Source organism: Molossus molossus, unplaced genomic scaffold (genome assembly GCF_014108415.1).
Source record: "Molossus molossus isolate mMolMol1 unplaced genomic scaffold, mMolMol1.p scaffold_m16_p_15, whole genome shotgun sequence".
Classification (NCBI taxonomy): domain Eukaryota; kingdom Metazoa; phylum Chordata; class Mammalia; order Chiroptera; family Molossidae; genus Molossus; species Molossus molossus.
The window spans coordinates 1,327,622-1,349,074 of record NW_023425350.1 but is presented as its reverse complement, the minus strand read 5'-3'; the positions used below and the strand labels follow the sequence as shown (position 1 = coordinate 1,349,074).

At 50.3% G+C, this 21,453-nt stretch overlaps 2 protein-coding genes across 2 annotated transcripts in view; one reads left to right on the top strand and one right to left on the bottom strand.

The window, feature by feature from the left end:
* TRAPPC12 (trafficking protein particle complex 12) overlaps positions 1-11,251 on the bottom strand; it is a 44,340-nt gene extending 33,089 nt beyond the window's left edge. The window contains exons 1-3 of the mRNA XM_036262771.1: positions 11,178-11,251; positions 4,458-5,656; positions 210-326 (exon numbers count right to left, since the gene is read on the bottom strand). Of these exons, the coding sequence (XP_036118664.1) occupies positions 210-326; positions 4,458-5,651 (1,311 nt within the window). The 5' untranslated portion in view covers positions 5,652-5,656; positions 11,178-11,251. The remainder of the gene's footprint in view (positions 1-209; positions 327-4,457; positions 5,657-11,177) is intronic.
* A 3,209-nt stretch (positions 11,252-14,460) lies between these two features.
* EIPR1 (EARP complex and GARP complex interacting protein 1) overlaps positions 14,461-21,453 on the top strand; it is an 84,211-nt gene continuing 77,218 nt past the window's right edge. The window contains 1 exon segment of the mRNA XM_036263491.1: positions 14,461-14,606. Coding sequence (XP_036119384.1) covers positions 14,565-14,606 — 42 coding nt within the window. The 5' untranslated portion in view covers positions 14,461-14,564.

The following is a 21,453-nucleotide window of genomic DNA, read 5'->3' as shown; positions in this document are numbered from 1 at the left end:
GCTTTTAAACTAATTGGACTTAAAATTAAAAGGATGTTAATATGATGCTTTTTGCTACACAGGACTGATATCTAGTCTAACAAAATTCTCTATAGGTGCAAGGGCTTTGGATAATATATTCAAGGTAACGAGTCCCAGGGAAATACTATGAAGGCAGGCAGGACTTATCAAAAGTAGCAATACTGAAAATCAGACACGTTGTTACTTACAATGAGCTGTTTCAGTCCAACAAAAGACTGTTCCACAGAGCTGGCGTTCAAGACCTGCCTCTTGGCTGCAGCCTTTTCACCCAGGAAGCGGAGCATCAAGTCTTTAACTGCATCTCCCTGAAAGAGTACAGGAAAGGTTCATCAGGACAATAAAATGCTAAGGAAGCTCAGCTACCCAGAACCCATCCCATGGGACAGAGGCACCTGGCGGGGGCGGCCTCTGGACCTCGAGGGCACAGCTTGGGAGGAGTGGGGTCACTGGAGGAGGACTGGGCCTGGCCGGGCGGGGCGGGGTTCCGGGAATGGCAGCACCTTACTTCCAGTGCTGCATTCACCCTTGAGCCTGAGGAGCAGAAGCGTCCCTTTCCCGCGGGTCCCTTACAGCTCTGCTCACAGGACACCAGGACATGCTGGCGGCCAGCGCAGGGCCCACATGAGCCTCTGCATAGGGAACTTCTGTCTCACAACCTGACTCCTCAGGTTAGACCCACCTGCACACAGGGCTGAGGCCATGAAAAGGGGATTGATGTGCATTACTTTAAAGGGAAGACTGGGGGGGTCAATGGGGGGAAGGGGAACATCTGTAATACTTTCAACAAAAACATTAATAAAAAGGGAAGACTGAGAGCAAGGGGCAGGGAGAAGGTGCTCTGGGAGGGAGACCAGAGCAAGAAGGCATCACAGTGCCCTGAGATGACCAGGGAGGACTCGTCTTGTAAGCTGCTGGACACGGGGTGAGCCCGGGATGGGGCCCAGGAGCGCCACACGTCTGTGCAGCACAACCCGCAGCTAAAGGAGGAAGGCAGCGCGAGCTTGACTGCTGGAAGCCTGGGAGCCGCCAAGCCCCTGGCCCTAGGGCAGGGGTCCCAGGTGCAAGGGTGCAGAGAAAGCTGCAGACCCGACCTCAGTGCTACTTGGTGGCCCTGCCACAGGCTGGGGTCAGCACAGGATCAGGCACCACGGCCAAGCCCAAGGCTGCTAGGGGTGCAGGGATGGTGACAAGGCCAAGGAGGGGACCAGGTAAGGAGTTAGTGAGAATGTAAGCCAAATCCCAAACACGCAAGCACCCCTGAAATCAGAGTCCGTAACTGGGATTCGTAAAAAGACCCTACAAAAGTGAAGTTCCATTTAGAATCTTCTGCTCATGTAAGAGGAGAGAGAGGAGCCAGAGGGTGCCTGGGGCCATGAGCCCAGCCAGGGAGACTGCCACGCAAGGTCACAGCTCCAGGCGCCTGGAGGGCCACGAGCCCAGCCGGGGAGACTGCCACACAAGGCCACAGCTCCAGGTGCCTGGAGGGCCACGAGTCCAGCCGGGGAGACTGCCACGCAAAGCCACAGCTCCAGGTGCCTGGGGGGCCACGAGCCCAGCCGGGGAGACTGCCACGCAAGGCCACAGCTCCAGGTGCCTGGGGCCACGAGCCCAGCCGGGAGACTGCCACGCAAGGTCACAGCTCCAGGTGCCTGGGGGGCCACGAGCCCAGCCGGGGAGACTGCCACGCAAGGTCACAGCTCCAGGTGTCTGGGGGGCCACGAGCCCAGCCGGGGAGACTGCCACGCAAGGCCCACAGCTTCAGGCGCCTGGAGGGCCACGAGCCCAGCCGGGAGACTGCCACGCAAGGTCACAGCTCCAGGTGCCTGGGGCCACGAGCCCAGCTGGGAGACTGCCACGCAAGGTCACAGCTCCAGGCGCCTGGGGCCACGAGTCCAGCCGGGGAGACTGCCACGCAAGGCCACAGCTCCAGGCGCCTGGGGCCACGAGCCCAGCCGGGGAGACTGCCACGCGAGGTCACAGCTCCAGACGGACACCTAAGGTCCCTAGAACAGTAGTTCCTGACTCACTTCCCTAGTGACACCTTTTTCTACAGAACTTGGCCTCACAGGGCCCACACTCCACACTCCACCATCTCGCGCACTGGGCTTCGTGACCACCCACGTGTGTGCCCCAGGCTGCGGAAGGCGCAGGTCCTCCTCCGTTCCAGGAGGACAACCACGCACAAACACATGGCGCGAGGCCAGCAGACTGTGAATGGTGCCCACAGCCACAGCCACAGACACTGCTGATCCCACCCGCAAGCTGGGTGCAGTGAACTATAAGCAACATGCGTATACATGGAAAATGTTCTCACACCACGCCTGCTACATGCTGTCTTATATCCAGTTATTCCCGTTTACCAATAAAACATGAACCATCGCACCATCTTCTTACCTACGCAAGCGCTCCAGGGTAGAGATGAGGTGAGTGGAATGTTTTCAGGCAGCCTCCTGATAATGGGCTTGGATTATTTCAGATTCATTGGAATTATAAACCATACCCTGATGGACATCCCAAAAGCTGAGTGTTTGCATACTAGTAAGATTACTTCCTTCTTTCCTTTCTTATTAAAAAAAAATGATTTTAGAGAAAGAGGACTGAGGGGAGGGGGGACCCAGATCAGAGAGTGAAACATTGATTGGTTGCCTCCCACACGTGCCCTGACCAGAGATCAAACCTGCAGCCTGGGTATACGCCCTGACCGGGAATCGGACGTGTGACCTTTTGGTGTACCGGACAACACTCCAACCAACCGAGCCATGTGGGCCACTGTGAGATTACTTCCTTATAAAAAATTCCCAAGTGTGGTATTCAGGTGCAGTTTTTTTTTTTATCCTCACCTGAAGACATCTTTTCCCATTTTTTGTTCAGATAGAGTGGGAGGGAGAGAGAGGAATAGAGAGAGAAAGAGAGAAACATGGACGTAAAAGGGACACATCGAGTGGCTGCCACCCACACGACCAACCAGGGCCGGGGACTAACCACAACCGAGGTACGCACCCTTAGCGGAAACTGAACCCGGGTCTCTCTGGACTGCAGGCCGATGCTCTAACCGCTGAGCCAAACCAGCCAGGGCTGGGTGCAGTTTTTAAAACTTTATTTTAAAAAGTTTGTATCAAATTATGGCCCATCAGGGCTGTCCGAGACAGGCTGTTTTCCCACATTCTAACAACAGCATATTCACGTAAATAAGATAATGGAAAATGGAAATACTTTTTTTTTTTTTGTACAGATAGAGTGGGAGGGAGAGAGAGGAAGGAAGAGAGAGAAACATCGACGTGAAGGGATACATCGAGTGGCTGCCACCTGCATGACCAACCAGGGACGGGGACAAACTGCAACCGAAGTACGTGCCCTTAGCGGGAACCGAACCTGGGTCTCTCCGGACCACAGGCCGACGCTCTAACCACTGAGCCAAACTGGCCAGGGCAAAAAATAAAGTCAGTTCAGTTCTATTTTTATTTTTTTTATCTTCACCCGAGGACATTTTTCCATTTTTTGTTCCGGTAAAGTGGGAGGGAGAGAGAGGAACAGAGAGAGAGAGAGAGAAACATCGACGTGAAAGGAGCACATTGAGTGGCTGCCACCCGCACGACCGACCAGGGCCGGGGACAAACTGCAATCGAGGTACGCGCCCTTAGCAGGAACCGAACCCAGGGCGAAATGGAAATAATTTTATTGGCCAGAGTTGTGTGGGAGGCAGCCAATCGATGTCTTTCTCTCATTGATGTTTCTCACTCCCTCTCCCCCTCCCTTCATCCCACTCTCTGTAAAAATCAGTGGAAAAATATCCACTGATATTAATAATTAATAATAATTAATAATAATTAATTTATTAAAATAAATTAATAAATTACCCAGTGCCCTGGCCAGTTTGGATCAGCGGTTAGAACATCTGCCTGTGGACCAGAGAGTCCCTGGTTCGGTTCCCACTAAGGGCATATACCTCGGTTGCAATTTATCCTTAGCCCCAGTTGGGGTCGTGTGGGTGGCAACCAGTCGATGTGTCTCTCTCACATTGATGTTTCTCTCTCTCTCTGCCCTCCCCCACTCTATTTAAAGTAAAATGCAAAAATGTCCTCAGGTGAGGATAAAAATAAATAAATAAATAACCCAGTGACATAACCCAGACACTCACAGTCAGGATCTTAGGAACTCCTGAAAAATAAGATTTTCTAATGCTTAAGATATTCTACTTATACATATATTATATGTGTATAAAAGGTGTTCTTATGTACATATTACAATATGTATAAAAGGTATTCCACTTATATTTACAGTATACATGCATATAAGAGGCATTCTACATACGTATATACATATGACGTGCACATAAATAATATGGGCAGACGTGGACCGAGATGTGGACACAGGACTATCTATCGCATGGAGGAGAATCCACCATCGAGTGTTTCCTTTGGAAACAGCGGGCTCACCTGGATGTTGTCAAACTTGAGGCCTGGCATGGTGAGGTTCTCCTTGTCTATGAACACGGTGCTGTACTGTTGGGCTGCTACTGAAATCAAGACGTCCCTGGTCGCCTCCCCGGGCAGCCAGGCGTCACTCCTCCGATCCATCTCGCTCATGCTCAGGGCGGTGGCAAAGGGGTCCTCGCTCCCGGCGAACACAGCCTGGATTTGTGAAAATGGCTTCGGAGACTGCGGGATTTGTAGGGTTGCCGTGGAAACAGCCACCTCAGAGCTCTCCACCCCCAGTGAGTTTCCTTCCCCTGGAGAAGCGAGCGAGGACCCCTGCTCTGGAACCATGGCGCCCGCATTGGGGTTACTGACAGAAATGAACGTGGAAGTTGTGAACGAATCAAAGAAGTCCGAGGCCAAAGAGTTAGTGTTGGTCGTCTCCCCAAAAAACGTGCTCAGGCTGGGGCTTGGCTGTACCACCTGGGGAGGGGTCTTGGAGGCCGGCTGGCTGGCGCTGCTGAAACTAGGGGACTTCACCATCTGTGACTCGAAGCCGTCCTGCAGGAAGGGGGGCGGCTGGGTGGCCTCGGGCTGGGACTGGCTGAAGATGGTGCACACCGGCACAGGCTCATCTTTGGGAGAGGGCTGCCTGGAGGACTGGCCTGGCCCCTCGGGGGCAGCGCCCTGGCACTTGAGGCCTGGGTCCCCTGAATCTCCATCGTCACAGATGGGCACGCCTTTCCCTTCTGGCTCGGGGCCTTCCTTCAAGGACGCCCTGGTGTCAGGGGTCACCTCAGAGAAGTCCTTAGGCACTCTGTCTCCATCACTTTCGCTGTCTGGACTGGGCGTGCCGACCACGCCTCTACCTATGACATCGTCCTGTCTGTGATCAACGCTGCCTCCTGAAGGCTCCTCGAGATCCTGCACCCCACCAAGGTCACCCGTGTCATCTTCACTGTTGTTGGGAGAATCAGAAATAAGGACACTCTCCATCATGTGCTCACTAAGCTTATCTATGAAATTATTAGAATCTTCTGATACCGTCTCATTCTCCTCTGACCCAAACTCATCTCCCCCGAGATCAATGGTTTCCTCCTGGTAGAGCAGCCCAGGTTCTGGCTGGGGCACCTGTGGGGTGACACTCTCGGCTCGCTCCTGGGCCAGCCCAGGCTCCGCAGTCAGGCGCTGGTCAGCGCCCGTAGCATCCTCCATGGTCTCTGCAACAAAGACAGACACAACCCATTGCATCAGCTTTCTGTCTCAGTTACTACTAAGCTGATTTTATCCTATTATTAAAATTTCTTTTAATTTATAAAAATGGTAAATACACATCATTATACATTTGTCCCAACCAGTAGAAAGCACAACAGTAAGAGTGAGCCCAAACGTCAACTACAAACTCTAGGTGACGACTTGCCTGCACAGACTGTAACCCACGTACCCTCTGGTGGGGAGGCTGAGGTACATGGGAAATCTCTACACCTGCTGCTGAATTTTGCAGTGAACCTAAAACTGCACCAGAAAAAAGAATCACTTAACAAGTGTTTACCAGCTACATATTTATATCAATATTAGGAAGATTCCATTTTTCTAGCCATTTATTTTTTACTGTAGTAAAAAACGCAACATATAATTTACCATCTTAAGCCCGGCCAGTATGGCTCAGTGGTTGGGTATCAACCCATGCACCAAGAGGTCGCTGGTTCGATTCCCGGTCAGGGCACATGCCCAGGTTGTGGGCCGGATTCCCAATGGGGGGCATGCACGAGGCGGCCAATCGATGCTCTCTCTCGATGTTTCTATCTCTCTCTGCCTCTCCCTTCCTCTCTCTCTAATATCAATAAGAAACGGAAATTAAAAAAAAAAAGTACCATCTTAATTTCTGAGTGTACAGTTCAGTGGCATTAAGTCCACTCATGTTGCACAACCATCACCACCGCCCACCTTCAGACCCTCCTTATCTCGTGAAACAAGACTCTGTAGCCATTACTCACTCGCTCCATACTCCTTCCTCCCCAACCCCTGGCAACCAGCATCTACTTGCCGTCTAGGAATCTGACGACTCCAGGGTCCTCGTATGAGTGAATACATGACAAATACTTATACTCACGTCAGTGTTTGTCTTTTTGTAATTGGCTTATTTTACTTAGCATAATGTCCTCAGGTTTAGAAAACCATGTTGTAGCCTATATCAAAATTTCCTTTCTTTTTTTTTTATCCTCACTTGAGGACATTTTTTCATTTTTTGTTCAGATAGAGCGGGAGGGAGAGAAAGAGAGAGAGAGAGAAACATAAACATGAAAGGGACACATTGAGTGGCTGCCACCCGCATGACCCAACCAGGGCCAGGGACGAACTGCAACCGAGGTACGTGCCCTTAGCAGGAACCGAACCCAGGACTCTCTGCACCGCAGGCCAACGCTCTAACCTCTGAGCCAAACCAGCCAGAGCCAAAATTTCCTTTCTTTTTAAGGCTGAATAATAACAGCCCGTATGAAAGTCTATATCGTTTATCCATTTATCTACTGATGGACACTTAGAATACTTCCATCTTTTGACAGCTGTTAACTCTGCCTCAATGAACATAGTATAAAAATCTCTTTGAGACCCTGCTTTTGGGCATATACCCAGAAGTGGAATTGCTGCATCCGACGGCAATTCTGCTTTTAATTTTTGAGGAACCACCAAACTGTTTTCCACAGTGGTCATACCACATCACACTCCCACCTTGTGATGTCTGCACACCCTCGCCAACACCTACTGCATCTTCCTAAACGCAGCCATCTGAATGGGCATGAGGCTTTGGCCCCTCAGACCCTGCTCCTTCTCTCAGACTTGTTAGAAATCTCCCTCTTCCAGGAAGCTTTCCAGGACCTCCAGCCTCCCTGAGCATGTACTGCTGTCTGCTGAACGCAGGGGCTGTGAGACAGCGAGATGGCAGGTGTGCAGACAGGAGGACACGCAGGTGTGCAGACAGGAGGAAACGCAGGTGTGCTCACTGGGCTGTGAGACAGCAGGTGTGCAGACAGGAGGAAACACAGGCGTGCTCACTGGGCTGTGAGCCAGCAGGTGTGCAGACAGGAGGAAACACAGGCGTGCTCACTGGGCTGTGAGCCAGCAGGTATGCAGACAGGAGGAAACACAGGTGTGCTCACTGGGCTGTGAGACGGCAGGTGTGCAGACAGGAGGAAACACAGGTGTGCTCACTGGGATGTGAGACGGCAAGTGTGCAGACAGGAGGAAACACAGGCGTGCTCACTGGGCTGTGAGACGGCAGGTGTGCAGACAGGAGGAAACACAGGTGTGCTCACTGGGATGTGAGACGGCAGGTGTGCAGACAGGAGGAAACACAGGCGTGCTCACTGGGCTGTGACGGCAGCCGCTATGACAGCTGAACTAGAGGACGCGGACTACATTCAAGGACTGTTCTAGTGCGTTCTGTGTATTTTCTCGCCTGCTCCTCGGAACAAGCCTATGGAACGGCCGCCATCACTTCCTTCGTTCTGGAGACAAGGAAATCGCGGCTGAGAGAGGCTATGAAGCTTGCTCAGAATCCCAGGGCTGGGGAGGGAGAAACCAAGTCCCATAAAATGAAGTGCTGGGTTGGTAAGGCTTGTGGAGGCCACAGAACAGAAGGGTTTGTGGTCTACACAGTGTGGCTCCTTTTCTTAAAGAGCTTTACAAGCAAAAGCTACTCTCTATGGTTCTACTCTCACAGTGAACACATTCGAGGGAAGGAAACCAAGACAAACATAAAAGATGATGGCTTTTCCAGAAAAAACAAAAACAACGTTTTGACCTACAGAAACTGTACTTCGCTGCTCAAAGGTTGCTTCCCCTCCCTGCCAATATGTCCATCAGAGCGTTCCAAGTCAGCTGTCCTTCCTCGTCATCCAGCCTGAGTCACCATGAGACCCCCAAACAAGATCATCATTTTTACTTTAGTTTTTTAAATCCTCACCCGAGGATATGTTTTATTGATTTTTAGAGAGAGAGGAAGGGGGCAGCTGGAGAAGGGGAGAGAGGGCAGCGAAAGAGAGATGAGAAACATGGATTGGTTGCCTCCTGTAAGCACCCCGATTGGAGATTGAACCATAACCCAGGTATGTGCCCTGACTGGGAGTTGACCCGCAACCTTTTGGTGTACGGCACAACGCCCCAACCAAATGAGCCACTGCTCAGGGCAACAAGATTATTTGAAAGTAGAAGATCAAAGTTAAACATTTTGGAGCAGTTTCCTGTCCAGCCTAGTCAGTTACTAATTCCCCATTTATTATATGTTCATCTAGATTAGCTATAAATGACTTTTAAAAAAAGGAAGAACAAAAGCTTTCTTCCTTGTACTGTTTCACAGCGAGCCCAGACTGAAGGCTGGCTCCGGACGTGAAGGAGGGGAGCAGCCCCATGTGGGAGGCTTCCTGCGTCCTCTCCGGCTAAGCACGAAGACCTCTTGGTGCATGGGTCGACGCTCAACCACTGAGCAACACTGGCCGGGCTAGGAAAATCTGTAATCCTGATACTGGCTTAATAATTTCTATTAAACCATACATATGATTATAAGTGCATGTCACCACTGAGAAGCAAACGGGTGTCTAAGCGGCTATTCCAACTTGATCAGTAACCAAGGAATACAGTAAATTCCTAACCAAGCCCTTCTATGGGACTAGCCACATATACTTCCAACAGTTCCAATTAGAGAAATGATTATAGCGGCAGTGACTGTCCTTTCACAACCTGACAAACATGTAGAATGGCTTCCAGCCAGAACTCCCAAATCCAGGTGCTGGAGACCCTACTTTACCTGCATTTTCTCTCCACCTGACATAAAACTGTTACTCCTTGAATGTATGCAATTAAAACTGCTGATGCATAGCTGTATCCTTCCTCATCCTCCACATATACAATACACATCCCCCCACTTTCTGAAAGTTGGAGAAGTGTTTTAAGGCTTCCTGGAACTCTGCTCTTGAGCCTATCCTCAGGTCAGCCCAAATAAAACCTCTTCTTTTTTTTTTTTTTTCCTCACCTGAGGATATTTTTCCATTTTTTGTACAGATAGAGAGGGAGGGAGAGAGGAAGAGGGAGAGAGAAACAATGACGTGAAGGGACACATCGAGTGGCTGCCACCCGCACGACCAACCAGGGCCGGGGACAAACTGCAACCAAAGTACATGCCCTTAGCGGGAACCGAACCCGGGTCTCTCCGGACCGCAGGCCGACGCTCTAACCGCTGAGCCAAACTGGCCAGGGCTAAAACCTCTTCTTAAATCCTTACAAAGATTCAAGTCTTCTTTACACTGACACCATCAAAACGCTAGCAGAGAAGTCAGGCTTCCTGTGTCCAGGTGAGTGCTTTTGCACAATGAGCTTAAGTAATGCCTTAAAATTTTTCAAGTACTAACTTTCAGCAGTTCAAATTCACTAACAACAATGAAAACTACAGCGGTTCAGGGTCCCTTTCTGAAATAAGGCTGAATTATAAATCTTTTACCAGAGGGCAATAATGCAGACCCTATTTCCATGCAAATACGTTGTTGCGTGGAAATCTAATTATTTTACGTTTATGAAAGACCTCATGTGAAAACACCCACTACTGATCAGGCACTTCACATGTACTACCTATTTCATTCTCAGGGCTAACCTGTAACCTGCCTTCACCTCCAGCCTACGCAGAGCAAGCCAAGGCCCGCCCGGCGCCGGTGCCGGTGCCCAGGCTGGACGCACAGCACTCCACACAGGCCCCTCTGCTCCTAGGAAGGCGGATGGGGCAGCTGGTAATTCCGGGCAGCAGAGCCCAGGCAGAAAGGGCACCCAAGGCAGGCTCCGCTCAACCAACGGCTCAGTCTCAGCTTCCCGACTACCTGACCTTTGAAACCTGGTCTGGGCTTCCGAGGCTGTAAACGGGATAATTCAATCGTAAGAGCTGCACAGGCACTTTAACCACCTGTGATGAGCAGCACACACGTCAGCGTGGAAGTTGTCACCTGAGGGATGGAGCAGCGAGGTGACACGAGGTCTGCGGGGAGAGAGCCCTGCAAATATTAGGGACCGGACCCGAAGAAACAGTTGCCTCCCGCTTGCATCCCGCTCGGGGGGCCTCGGTGCTGCACTCAGCACTGTCTTCGGAATTTGTGAAAAAAAGAGACAACCTAGGAGTTAAGTACTTGAACCCCAAAGACCCGGCGTCCTCCAGGAGCCTTACAGTGGAAACCGTGGTCCCAGGAGAAGCGCCCTGCGGAGCCGGGGAGACGGAGCCCGCCCCGGAGCACACCTCCAGCCGGCGCAGCCGGGGGCGCCACCCCCGCCGGGGCCTTTCCTTCGCCTGGCGCGGGCGGGGCGGAGAGGAGGGAGGAGCAGCCGTGAGACACACATCCCCTGGTCGCCTCCGCGCGACCCCGGCGCGTGCCCCGGCCCGGGATGAGCCCGAGCTCCTGGGGCCCCCGCCTGGCCCGGCCGGCTCCTCACACAGATGCTCCGAGTGGTGCGCGCGGCCCGGCGGCACCTCGGTCCCGGCCGCCGCCAGGAAGGGCTGCACGGCCAGCGACAGCGACGGACCCGGGGGCGGGACGTTAGGGGCCCAGGGGAGCCGAGCCCGACCGGACCGGGCCGGGCCCCTCCTCCGCCAGCGACCCTGCTGCGGACCCGGGCGGCGGGTCCCGGGTGGAGGAGCCGCGGGGCCGGCGGAGCGGCGGTTACGGACGGCCCGACGCCTCCCTGCAGCCCGCGCCCGGTCCTCACCTGCGGCCGCCCACGGAGTCGAGGAGAGAGTCACCTGCGGCCGCGACCAGGGTCCGGGAGAGGCGGAGGGACCCCGGAAGGGGGCGTGGCCGCAGCGCCTCCTGCGGCGCCTGCGCGCGCCTCTCGCGCATGGTCAGTAACCGCCCCGACGGTGACGGCCGGAAGCGCGGTGCGTTTCCGGTGCGAGCGGCGGGGGCGGGGCCTGGGCCTCTGTGTAAACGCGGGAGGGGAAATGGGCGGGGCCCTGGGAATGCTGCGGAAGTTACTCTGACAGCTGAGGCTGCAGGCGCACCTGTGGCCCTGGGGCAGCTGCAAGGGAGACCGTGAGGCTCTTTACATTGGGAACAAAGCACCTAGCAGGACTGTGTCTTCAGGGGTTTGTCTTTGTATTTTCACCTTTCCTGCCCTGCATCTGTACTCTTTGTGTAGTAACATTAGTGATAAAAATGGTAGTAGTAATAATAATAGCAGTCGTATCCAGCTCCCCCCATTCATCCAGCAAATACCCATCCAGCCTAACTCCGCCGGGCAAGGCGTTAGGCGCTGGAATACAGCTGAGCCAAACGCCAAACCAGACCTGGCCGTTTCTTCTTTTTCAATGATTAAAATATTTTAATTTATTTCTGACCAATAAAAACTGTATGTATTTAAGGTGTACAATGTATACTATGTGAAATGATGACCACAGTAGGACTAATGAACACATCCATCAACTGAGTTACCATTGTGTGTGTGTGTGTGTGATGACCACGGGAGATCTATAGCAAGTTTCAAAAGTAGGATATGTTACTATCACAATAGTTACCATTTTTATATTAGGTATCCAGAACTTATTTATAATGGAAAGTTTGTGCCTTTTGATCAGTTACCCAGCTCTCAGCCCCTGGTAACCAATATTCTACTCTGTTACAATGACCTCAACTTTTTTAGATTCTACATGTAAGTGGAATCATGCGGTATTTGTCTTTCTGTGTCTGGCTTATTTCACTTAACAGCACAATGTCCTCCAGGTTTATCCATGTTGTAGCAAATGTCAGGATTTCTTTCTTTTTAAAGACTGAATAATATTCCACTACATATACAGACATATATACAGGTGACTCTTGAACAACACGAGTTTGAACTGTGTGGGTCCACTTAAATATTTATTTCAACAAATACCCGTATTAGTTTTATCTGCAGTTTTATCAGGTATGGAAGGAAAACTATATGCATTGATCTAGGCCATTTTACCTAGGGAACCTCAGTATCCATGGATTTTGGTATTTGCAGGGGGTCTTGGAATAAATCCCCCACAGATATAGAGGGATAACTCAAGTTTTTTGGAAGTTAAAAGTATATGTGACCTTCTTTCTGCAAGGGAGTTTGGCGTCACTAACCCTCACATTGTTCAAGGGTCACCCGAGATACATAAGCTCACACCTTTATTCAGTTGTCAATGGACACTTAGATTGTTTCCATCTTTTGAGTACTGTGAATCAGTCTACAATGAATATAGAGTGCAGGTATCTCTGCACTCTGAGATAGGGATCCCCACCTTTGAATCACAAAAGTGGGATTGCTGCATCATACAGTTTTATTTTTAATTTTTAAAGAAATCTCTGTATTATTTTTCATAGTAGCTTTAACAGTTTACATTCCCCTTAACAGTGCACAAGGGCTCTCTTTTCTCCAATCCTGCCAACACTTGTTCCCTTTTGACTTTTTGATAATTGCAATCCTAACAGGTGTGAGGTGATACCTCATTGTGGTTTTGATTTGTGGTTCCCTGATGATCAGTAATGTTAAGCATCTTTTCATATACCTTGTTCCAGACTCAGCCATTTGTCATGAAAATAGATTAAGGGTAGAGAGAAAAGTTAATTAACCACAGAAATGGAAGAGAGATGCATGGTCCTGTAAAACACTGGCGCCCAAGTTAATGAGGGGGCTGCAGCTATAGCATTTTGGGATCATATGCAATACAATTTCTGTGTGCTGAGAGTGTTAGATAGGACAAGGGTCTCAAGGTCTGGGCCGGTTCTTACTAAATACTATTCCTGCTAAATGTTAAAATGTAGAATAGTATTTTGCAGACACAGCTATAACCAGATGAGATTGACAGGAACCCAACAGGACAGGTTTAGCCAACTGCTAAGAAATCAATATGTAGACCCAGAGATGTGGAATTGGGTACAGACTGACAAACCTCAGAAGAGGGGGTGAGGGGGAGGGAAGAGATAAATCACAGAACTTACATGCATGTACACATAACCAATGGACATGGACAACAAAGCTGGGGATGGGGTGGGGGGGATGAGGAGGAGGGTATCAATGGGGAAAAAAGGAGAAACATCTGTAACAAAAATAAATTAATAAAAAAAAATGAATATGTAATTAACCAAATGGTGTATAAGCCATGGCTAAGCTTCCCTTCTGTGAGACAAGGCTTTGGATGGGTATACTTTCTCTTTTACTAGCTGCAAGTAAAAAAAACTACCTAATAACAACCATATCTCATGCTTGAATAGAACACCCCCTGCTGCGCACCCCTTGAGTTCGGCACCATGAGCAGCATTTGGGGCAAGCATTTGGGGACTACTGCCTACGAGAGGCACCTTCTCCATGATGAGTCCTTGGAGATACTGGGGTGGGGGGTGGGGAACCCAGGGTCTTCCTAGCTGATTCCCAATCACTGTCAAATGCTGGTCAGATTCCGCCAGCACTGCCACGCCAGGCATCACTGGCCCCTGAGCACTGGCCCCTGACTTGAACCCCAGGCCGGCCCAACGGAGTCTGGTGGAGCTGCCAGGCACCCTAGCGCCCACGCACAGCGTCTCATCTGTAAACGGAAGTATGCAGCTTCAGTGTTAAGGTTGGGGCCCGGAGCTTTAGGACAGTGGATAGAGAGCATTTGTCCTCGCGCTCTGGAAAGTCCTGATGGGAACAAAGCACGGTGTCAACATCCCATGTGGGCCATTCAGGAGGATGGGGCACCAGGGAGTTCAGCAGAGACTCTCCGGCGGCCCCCAACGGCGAGGTGGGGAAGCACAGTCCCCCGAGGCCCCGCCCCTCGACCAGAGCGCCCTCTGCCCCTCCTAGAGGCCCCGCCTCCCCCCGCCCGCCCTAGCTCCTCCCCGCCGAGTCCACCACTCCCGGAGCTCACGGAGACTGGAGCCCGGATAAGACCGACTGGGCATGCGCACAAGCAGGGCCCTGCCGCCATTGGGCGCCCGCGCAGAGCGTCGCGATGACACGTCAGGAAAACACAGGAAGTGAGCGCTACGGGAGCCGCGCTGGGCCAGGAAGCATCGGTCTCCGCGCCGGCCGGGCGGGGGGAATGAATGGGCGCTGAGCAAGGGGCGCGCCGGCTGCGGGGACCCGCCTGAGGCGAGGGGAGGCCGCAGCATGGAGGACGACGCGCCGGTGATCTACGGGCTGGAGTTCCAGGTGGGTGCCGCTTGGGCCGCGGCGTGAGCGGTCTGCAGGTGAGGCGGCGGGCTGGAGGGGCTTGGGGCCCGGGCGCCGGGGGCGGCACGCCGGCCCTCGGGTCGAATTCCTCTCGGCGCCGGTGCGGCTCCGCGAGACCCGCAAGACCGCGGCAAGTCCCCGCGCGCCCCGCGCCCCCGGGGCGCGCCTCGGACGGACCGGGCGCCTTGGGCAGGGCGTAGCAATGCGCTGGGACCGCCCCACCGGAACCACAGACGGTTCGGATGTCGCCTGCTTTCCCACTAATGCCGTGGTTCCTAAAAAAAAAAAATTAATGGATTTTTGGAGAGAGAGAGGAAGGGAGAGGCAGAGAGAACCATCAAGAGAGAGCACATCGATTGGGTGCCTCCTGCATGCCCCCCACTGGGCATCGGGCGCGCAACCCAGGCCTGTGCCCCGACCAGAATCCAACCGGGACCTCGAGGTGCAAGGGTCGCACGCTCATACCTGGGCTAATGCTCTTTTCTTTTTCATCCTGCAACCCCGCCCCGCAAGGGTGCCCGGCACCCTGCGCTCTCCGTCCCTGTGCATCGGACCACGGAGTAGGTCTCAGCCAAGGATCGCGAAAGGAGTGCACCCCTAATGTGAGCGGTGACGGGGCGGGGTGCACCCGACCGTTCAGAAGGGCAGCAGGGAAGTCTCAGGGTAGAGAGGAGACCGCGTGCGCAGGGTGAGATGGGGGTAGGTAGGGAGCACATTGTCTGGCCTGTGAGAGCCCTGTGCTGGTTTTCATGTGTTCGGGTAGCTCCGGAAAACGGGGGGCACACAGAGAGAAGCAAAAACGCAGATCGTTGCCTTACGAAGCACACCATGGGTAACTTGAGCGCAGCAAATGTGTATTAAAAACAGAACTGGCCTCTACTTTCAAGAAGTTTACGGTGAGAAAAAGATGGCAGCAGACAGGACCAGAGCAAGGATGAGAGTTGGGTGAGAGTGAGCGAGCCTGAGAGACTGCGAGTGGATGTGAGTGTGGATGAGCAACCTCGAGCAATGTAGAAACATGGGGCAGAGGGTCCCAGTGCTGTGGACGAGGAGCAGTGGCTACCTCGTAAGTGGCTTGTCAGGGCGCTTCTCCGTGCTGGGTGGAAGGCCCCACCATTGTGAAAGGTCCCTGGTCTTCTCTGGGAGGAGGCAGTGGGGAGCGGCTAGGGCCAGGGACCTGAGTCCACCAGTGCACCTGGCACCATCAGACCAGGGACCTGGCTGTGTCAACGTGGACCACGCACAGTAGCAGTGCTGTCAAGGTATTTGCTTGTAAAGCAGCCTTATTTGATACACACTGACCTGCCTACACATCCCAGCATCCCTCACTGGTCTGGAACGACCAGGCTGCTGAAGTGGTGAGACAAAGACCAACACCCAAATGAAAGGAAAGGAGGAGTCACCAGAAAAGGAACCAAATGAACTGGAAGAAAGCAATTTATCAGGTAAAGAATTCAAAGCAACGATTTTAAGGGTGCTCAAACAATTTAGTGAGAACCGCAAGCAGCTAATGAGAATGATAAAGAGCTCAGTGGGAACTACATCGCCATAAAAAACGATCTAGAAGCTATGAAAAAAAATCAAGTGGAAATAAAAATGTAACTGATATGAAAAATACCTTAGAAGGTCTCAATAGTAGATTAGAAGAAGCTGAAGACAGAATCAGCGAGTTAAAAGACAAGGTAAAAAAAAAGACACCCAAATAGAGCAGCAAATGGGAACAAAAAATTAAAAAGCAGGAGGAGAGTTTAAGGGAGCTTTGGGACAATGCAAAATGTAGCAACATTTGCACCATAGGAAGACCAGAAATAGAAGAATCAGAGAATGGAATAGAAAACCTGTTTGAAAAAATAATGACAGAGAACTTCCCTTATTTGGTGAAGGAAAAAATCACACAAGTTCAGGAAATACAGAGAGTCTCAGAAAGATCCATAGCTAGACATATCATTAGTAAAATGGCACACATTAAAGACAAAGAAGGAATCTTAAAAGAAGCAAGAGAGAGACAAAAATTTCCTACAAGGGAGCTCCCATTAGACTGTCACCTGATTACTCAATAAAAACCCTGCAGGCCAGAGGGGAGTGGCATGAAGAATGCAAAGTAATGAAAGGCACGGGTCTGAATCCAAGACTACTCTATACAGCAAGGCTATCATTCAAAATTGAAGGTGAAATAGAGTTTCACAGACAAAAAAAAAAAAAAAGCCAAAGGACTTTACTACCACCTAACCAGTCCTGCAAAAAATACTAAAAGGACTGTTGTAAGAAGAAGAAATAGAGAAGGAGAGAAGATCAGACGTAAATAAAAATGGCAACTAATAAGTACCTATCAGTAATAACCTTAATGTAAATTGCTTAAATGATCCAATCAAAAGACATAGGATAGCTGATTGGATAAGAAAACACAACCCACATGTATGCTGCCTACAAGAGACCCACCTCACAACAAAAGAGTCACACAGGATGAAAGTGAAGGGATGGAACAAAATTTTCCAGGAAAATGGAAATTGAAGAAAAAAAAATGCTGGTGTAGCAATACTCATATCTGATAAGACAGACTTCAAAACGAGGGCCATAATAAGAGGCAAAGAAGGTCACTACATAAAGGGATCACTCCAACAAGAGGATATAATCCTGGTAAACATATATGCACCGAATATAGGAGCACCACAATATATTTAAAAGCTTCTGGAGGACTTCAAGGGAGAGAGCAATAGCAAGACAATCATAATGGGTGACTCTTGAATCCATAAAAATCCTAGAAGAAAATGTAGGCAACAAAATTTCAGACATCACATGCAGCAGAATTTTCACTGATACAACGCCTAAGGGAAAAGAAACAGGAAAAAATGAATAAATGGGACTACATCAAACTAAAACGCTTCTGCACAGCAAAAGAAACAAGCAACAAAATGGAAAGGGAACCCACTATATGGGAGAGCATAATTGCCAATGATACATCAGATAAGGGGTTAATTTCCAAAATAGAGTACTCATACAACTCAACAAAAGGAATACAATCCAATTTAAAAATGGGTAGAGGACATAAAGAGACACCTCTCCAAGCAGGACATACAAATGGCCAAGAGACATATGAAAAAATGCTCAATGTCACTAATCATCAGAGAGATGCAAATTAAAACAACAATGAGGTGTCACCTCACACCTGCCAGAATGGCCGCCATCAACAAAGCATCAAACAAGTGTTGGCGAGGGTGTGGAGAAAAGGGGACTCTAGTACACTGCTGGTGGGAATGCAGACTGGTGCAGCCACTGTGGAAAACACTATGGTGTTACCTCAAAAAATTAAACTGCCATTTGACCCAGTGATTCTACCTCTAGGAATATATCCTAGGAAGCCTGAAACACCAATCAGAAAGAATATATGTACCCTTATGTTCACAGCAGCACTATTTACAATTGCTAAGATCTGGAAACAGCCCAAGTGTCCATCAGTAGATGAGTAGATAAAAAAGCAGTGGTACATGTACACAATGGAGTACTATGCAGCTGTATGAAAGAGAGATCTCTTATCTTTTGAGATGACATGGAGGGACCTGGAGAGTATTATCCTAAGTGAAATAAGCCAGTCAGAGAAAGACAAGTATCACATGACCTCACTTTTTTATGTAATCTGCTGAACAAAATAGACCCAGAGACAGAGAAATAGGTTCAGACTGACAAACCTTAGAGAAGGGGGTGTAGGGGTGGTGGAGAGAAGAGGTAAACCAAAGAACTTAAGCATATGAGCATAACCAATGAACATAGACAACAGTCCTGTGGGGGAGGCGGGGTGGGAACGGGAGGAGGGTGTCAGTGGGGAAAAAAAAGAAACATCTGTAACAAAAGAAATTAATTTTTTAAAAAAGCAGTTTACAGTGAGAAAGACAGGTGGGGGTAACTAAAAGCCGAGCACCACCACAGCCCTGAGGTTTTCACCCGGGCCCCCCGTCCAGCTGTGTGACCCTGGGCCTCAGCTTCCGTGCCAATACAGTGGGGAAATGAGTGTGTACCCACGGTGCCTGTTGTGAAAGTTACATGAATCAACACGTTTCTTTTTTATTGCTTGTAGAGAGAGGAAGGGAGAGGGAGAGAGAGAAAAACATCAATGAGAGAGAAACACCAACATTTGCTGCTTCTTTCCTGCCCCCCACTGGGTACTGAGTGAGAAACCTGGGCATGTGCCCTGACCAGGAATGGAACCAGTGACCTTGTGGTGCACGGGACAATGCTAAACCAACGGAGCCACACTGGCTGGGCTAAATGAGTCAATACATTTAATTCAGGCACTTAAGACAGTGCCCGACACATGATAAAAACTCTAAATGTTGTTCTGATTATTGTAATGAAACAAAATTCTTACAGTTGAATTTCATGCAAAGCAGTGACTACATGTCCTCTGAGTAACGGACTCTTACAGGGCTGTGCCTCTCATGATGGAGCCTTAGCAACCGGTTACTGAGAGCTTCGCTATGGGAGGGGCACGCTGCTTAGCACTGTACATGTTTTCATTTAATTCTCTGAGCAGCCGTATCGGCAGATGTATTTTTCTGTGGTCCAAAGACACTTAGCAAGACAGTGGCAGGTTCGGATTCATTCTCACCTAGTGTCAGGTTTCAAACCCGATCCCACTTCAGAGCACCTTAACCATGAATTGCACGCCTTTCTCCCTAGAAGGTGCACGCAGGGCCCCTGTGGGGGGCTGCATGCAGGGAGACCACGGGTCCGGGGGCTTGTGCTACCTGGAGTGGGCGTCTTCCACCAGTTCCTTTGTGACTTCTTGGTCTTGAGAAATCTCCTAAATAACCCCGAGTGTTTGATCTTCACTGTTGGGTCTTTGAGGTCTCTAAATTGCCATTGCCTTGGGTGTCAAATACTTTGTCTGCATTTCTTCTTTGTTTTAAGAGAAGCAGCTGACTTTTGCGTTTGTTTACTCCATGGGCAGTGACCTGCTTGAATAAGAAGCATTACTAAGGAAACAAAGAACAGAAAGTTACCATGGAGGTTTGGTTGTCGGTGATGTTTAAACCACGGTGAAAGGTGGGACTCTGATTATTGACCTTTGGCTGAGGGTAATAAGACTTGGAGGGTAAAGCGAGGCACTCCTATGGCAAATAAAAGGCAAAACAGCGACATAGAGGGTCATTAAAATCAGAAAATGCTGAGTATGTTGGTGGTTATGGCACATTTTCGTTTGATAGGACAAGGGTCACAAGGTGGGTGGTTCTTTGACCAGAATCCAGATGAGTTTATCCAAATGCAAAGAAGAAAACATGTAATTAACCAAACACTGTTTGAAAGCCACGACTCAGCCTCCTTTCCCGGTGATAGAGCTTTGGATGCGTACCTCTGGGTCTTGACTTGCTACAGGTAAATGAAACTACCTACCGGCAGCCACGTGCCATCTGGAATAGAAAAGCCCAGGCTGGGAACCCCCGGAGCTGGGTGTCAGTTTGGAATTATATGACTTCATCTTTAGCTCATAGGAAGGGACATGGACTTGTGCTTATGATTTTAGTTCTTTTTATTTTGTATAGTACTTTTTAAAAACTCCAAGTAATTCTTACAAGTCATTTGAGAAGTCAAATTGCTGAAAATCTGATTAAAATGAGCAGGCCCTAAACCCTCCTTTTGTGTCTTAACTGATTTCCTAAGAACAACTTTCTACTTTTTAAAAACGGGCTCTTCTAGTCTTTACCTACCTGCTTTATCCCCTGGACGTAATCCAGTGACAGACCACACTACATGAGTCTTTTAGCTTGTTTACACTACCTGCCTGCCTTTGCACTTCTGATGCTATAGTTAAACTGCTGTTCTTTTACCAAATCCATATTCAGGTTTGGGTTTTTTTAAATTAAACATTTAAAAAAAATTTATTGATTTTAGAGAGCGAGGAAGGGAGAGAGAAAAAAACATTGTTGTGAGAGAAACATTGATCTGTCGCCTCCTACACGGCCTGATGGGGCCGGGGATCAAAACTGCAACCCAGAGCCCTGGCCGGTTTGGCTCAGTGGTGTCAGCCCAAGGACCGAAGGGTTGCGGGTTCAGTTCTGGTCAAGGGCACACCTGGGTTGCTGGTTCAATCCCCAGCCCCGTCAGGCCATGTGGAAGGCAGCCAATCGATGTGTCTCTTTCACATGTTTCTTTCTTTTTCTCCCTCCCTTCTACTTCCAATTCTCTGAAAATCAACGGAATAATATCCTCAGGTAAGGGTTAACAACAACAACAACAACAATGTAGGGGAAAAAACTGCAACCCAGATATGTGCCCTTGATTGGAATCGAACCTGCAACCCTTCGGTGCGCGGGCCGATGCTCCAGCCACCGAGCCACACTGGCCCGGGCCCTGCTGTTCTCCTGGCCGCCAGCACCGCAGTGGCCTCTGACTGTTCGGTTACTGTATGGTGATGGCAGGTGAGAAGACAGCTCTGTGAAGAGGCCATGGCTTCCTTCGGAAAACTGGGCAAGACACACGGAACTATAATGAAGTGACCCGTGATCTAACGTCAGCCAAATATGCAAATATCTCATTTGTGTTACCAGTTTCCTGCTTCACCGTGATAGCAAGAGAGCTGGGCTTCGGCTGGGTGTCCTGGTGGTTCTTCCAGTCTAGAAGCTGTGTGATGGTGGCCGAGCCAGCCCCCTCTCTGGTCCCCAGTCTAGGAGCCGCGTGACGGGGGCCGAGCCAGTCCCCTCTCTGGTCCCCAGTCTAGGAGCCGCGTGACGGGGGCCGAGCCAGTCCCCTCTCTGGTCCCCAGTCTAGGAGCCGCGTGACGGGGGCCGAGCCAGCCCCCTCTCTGGTCCCCAGTCTAGGAGCCGCGTGACGG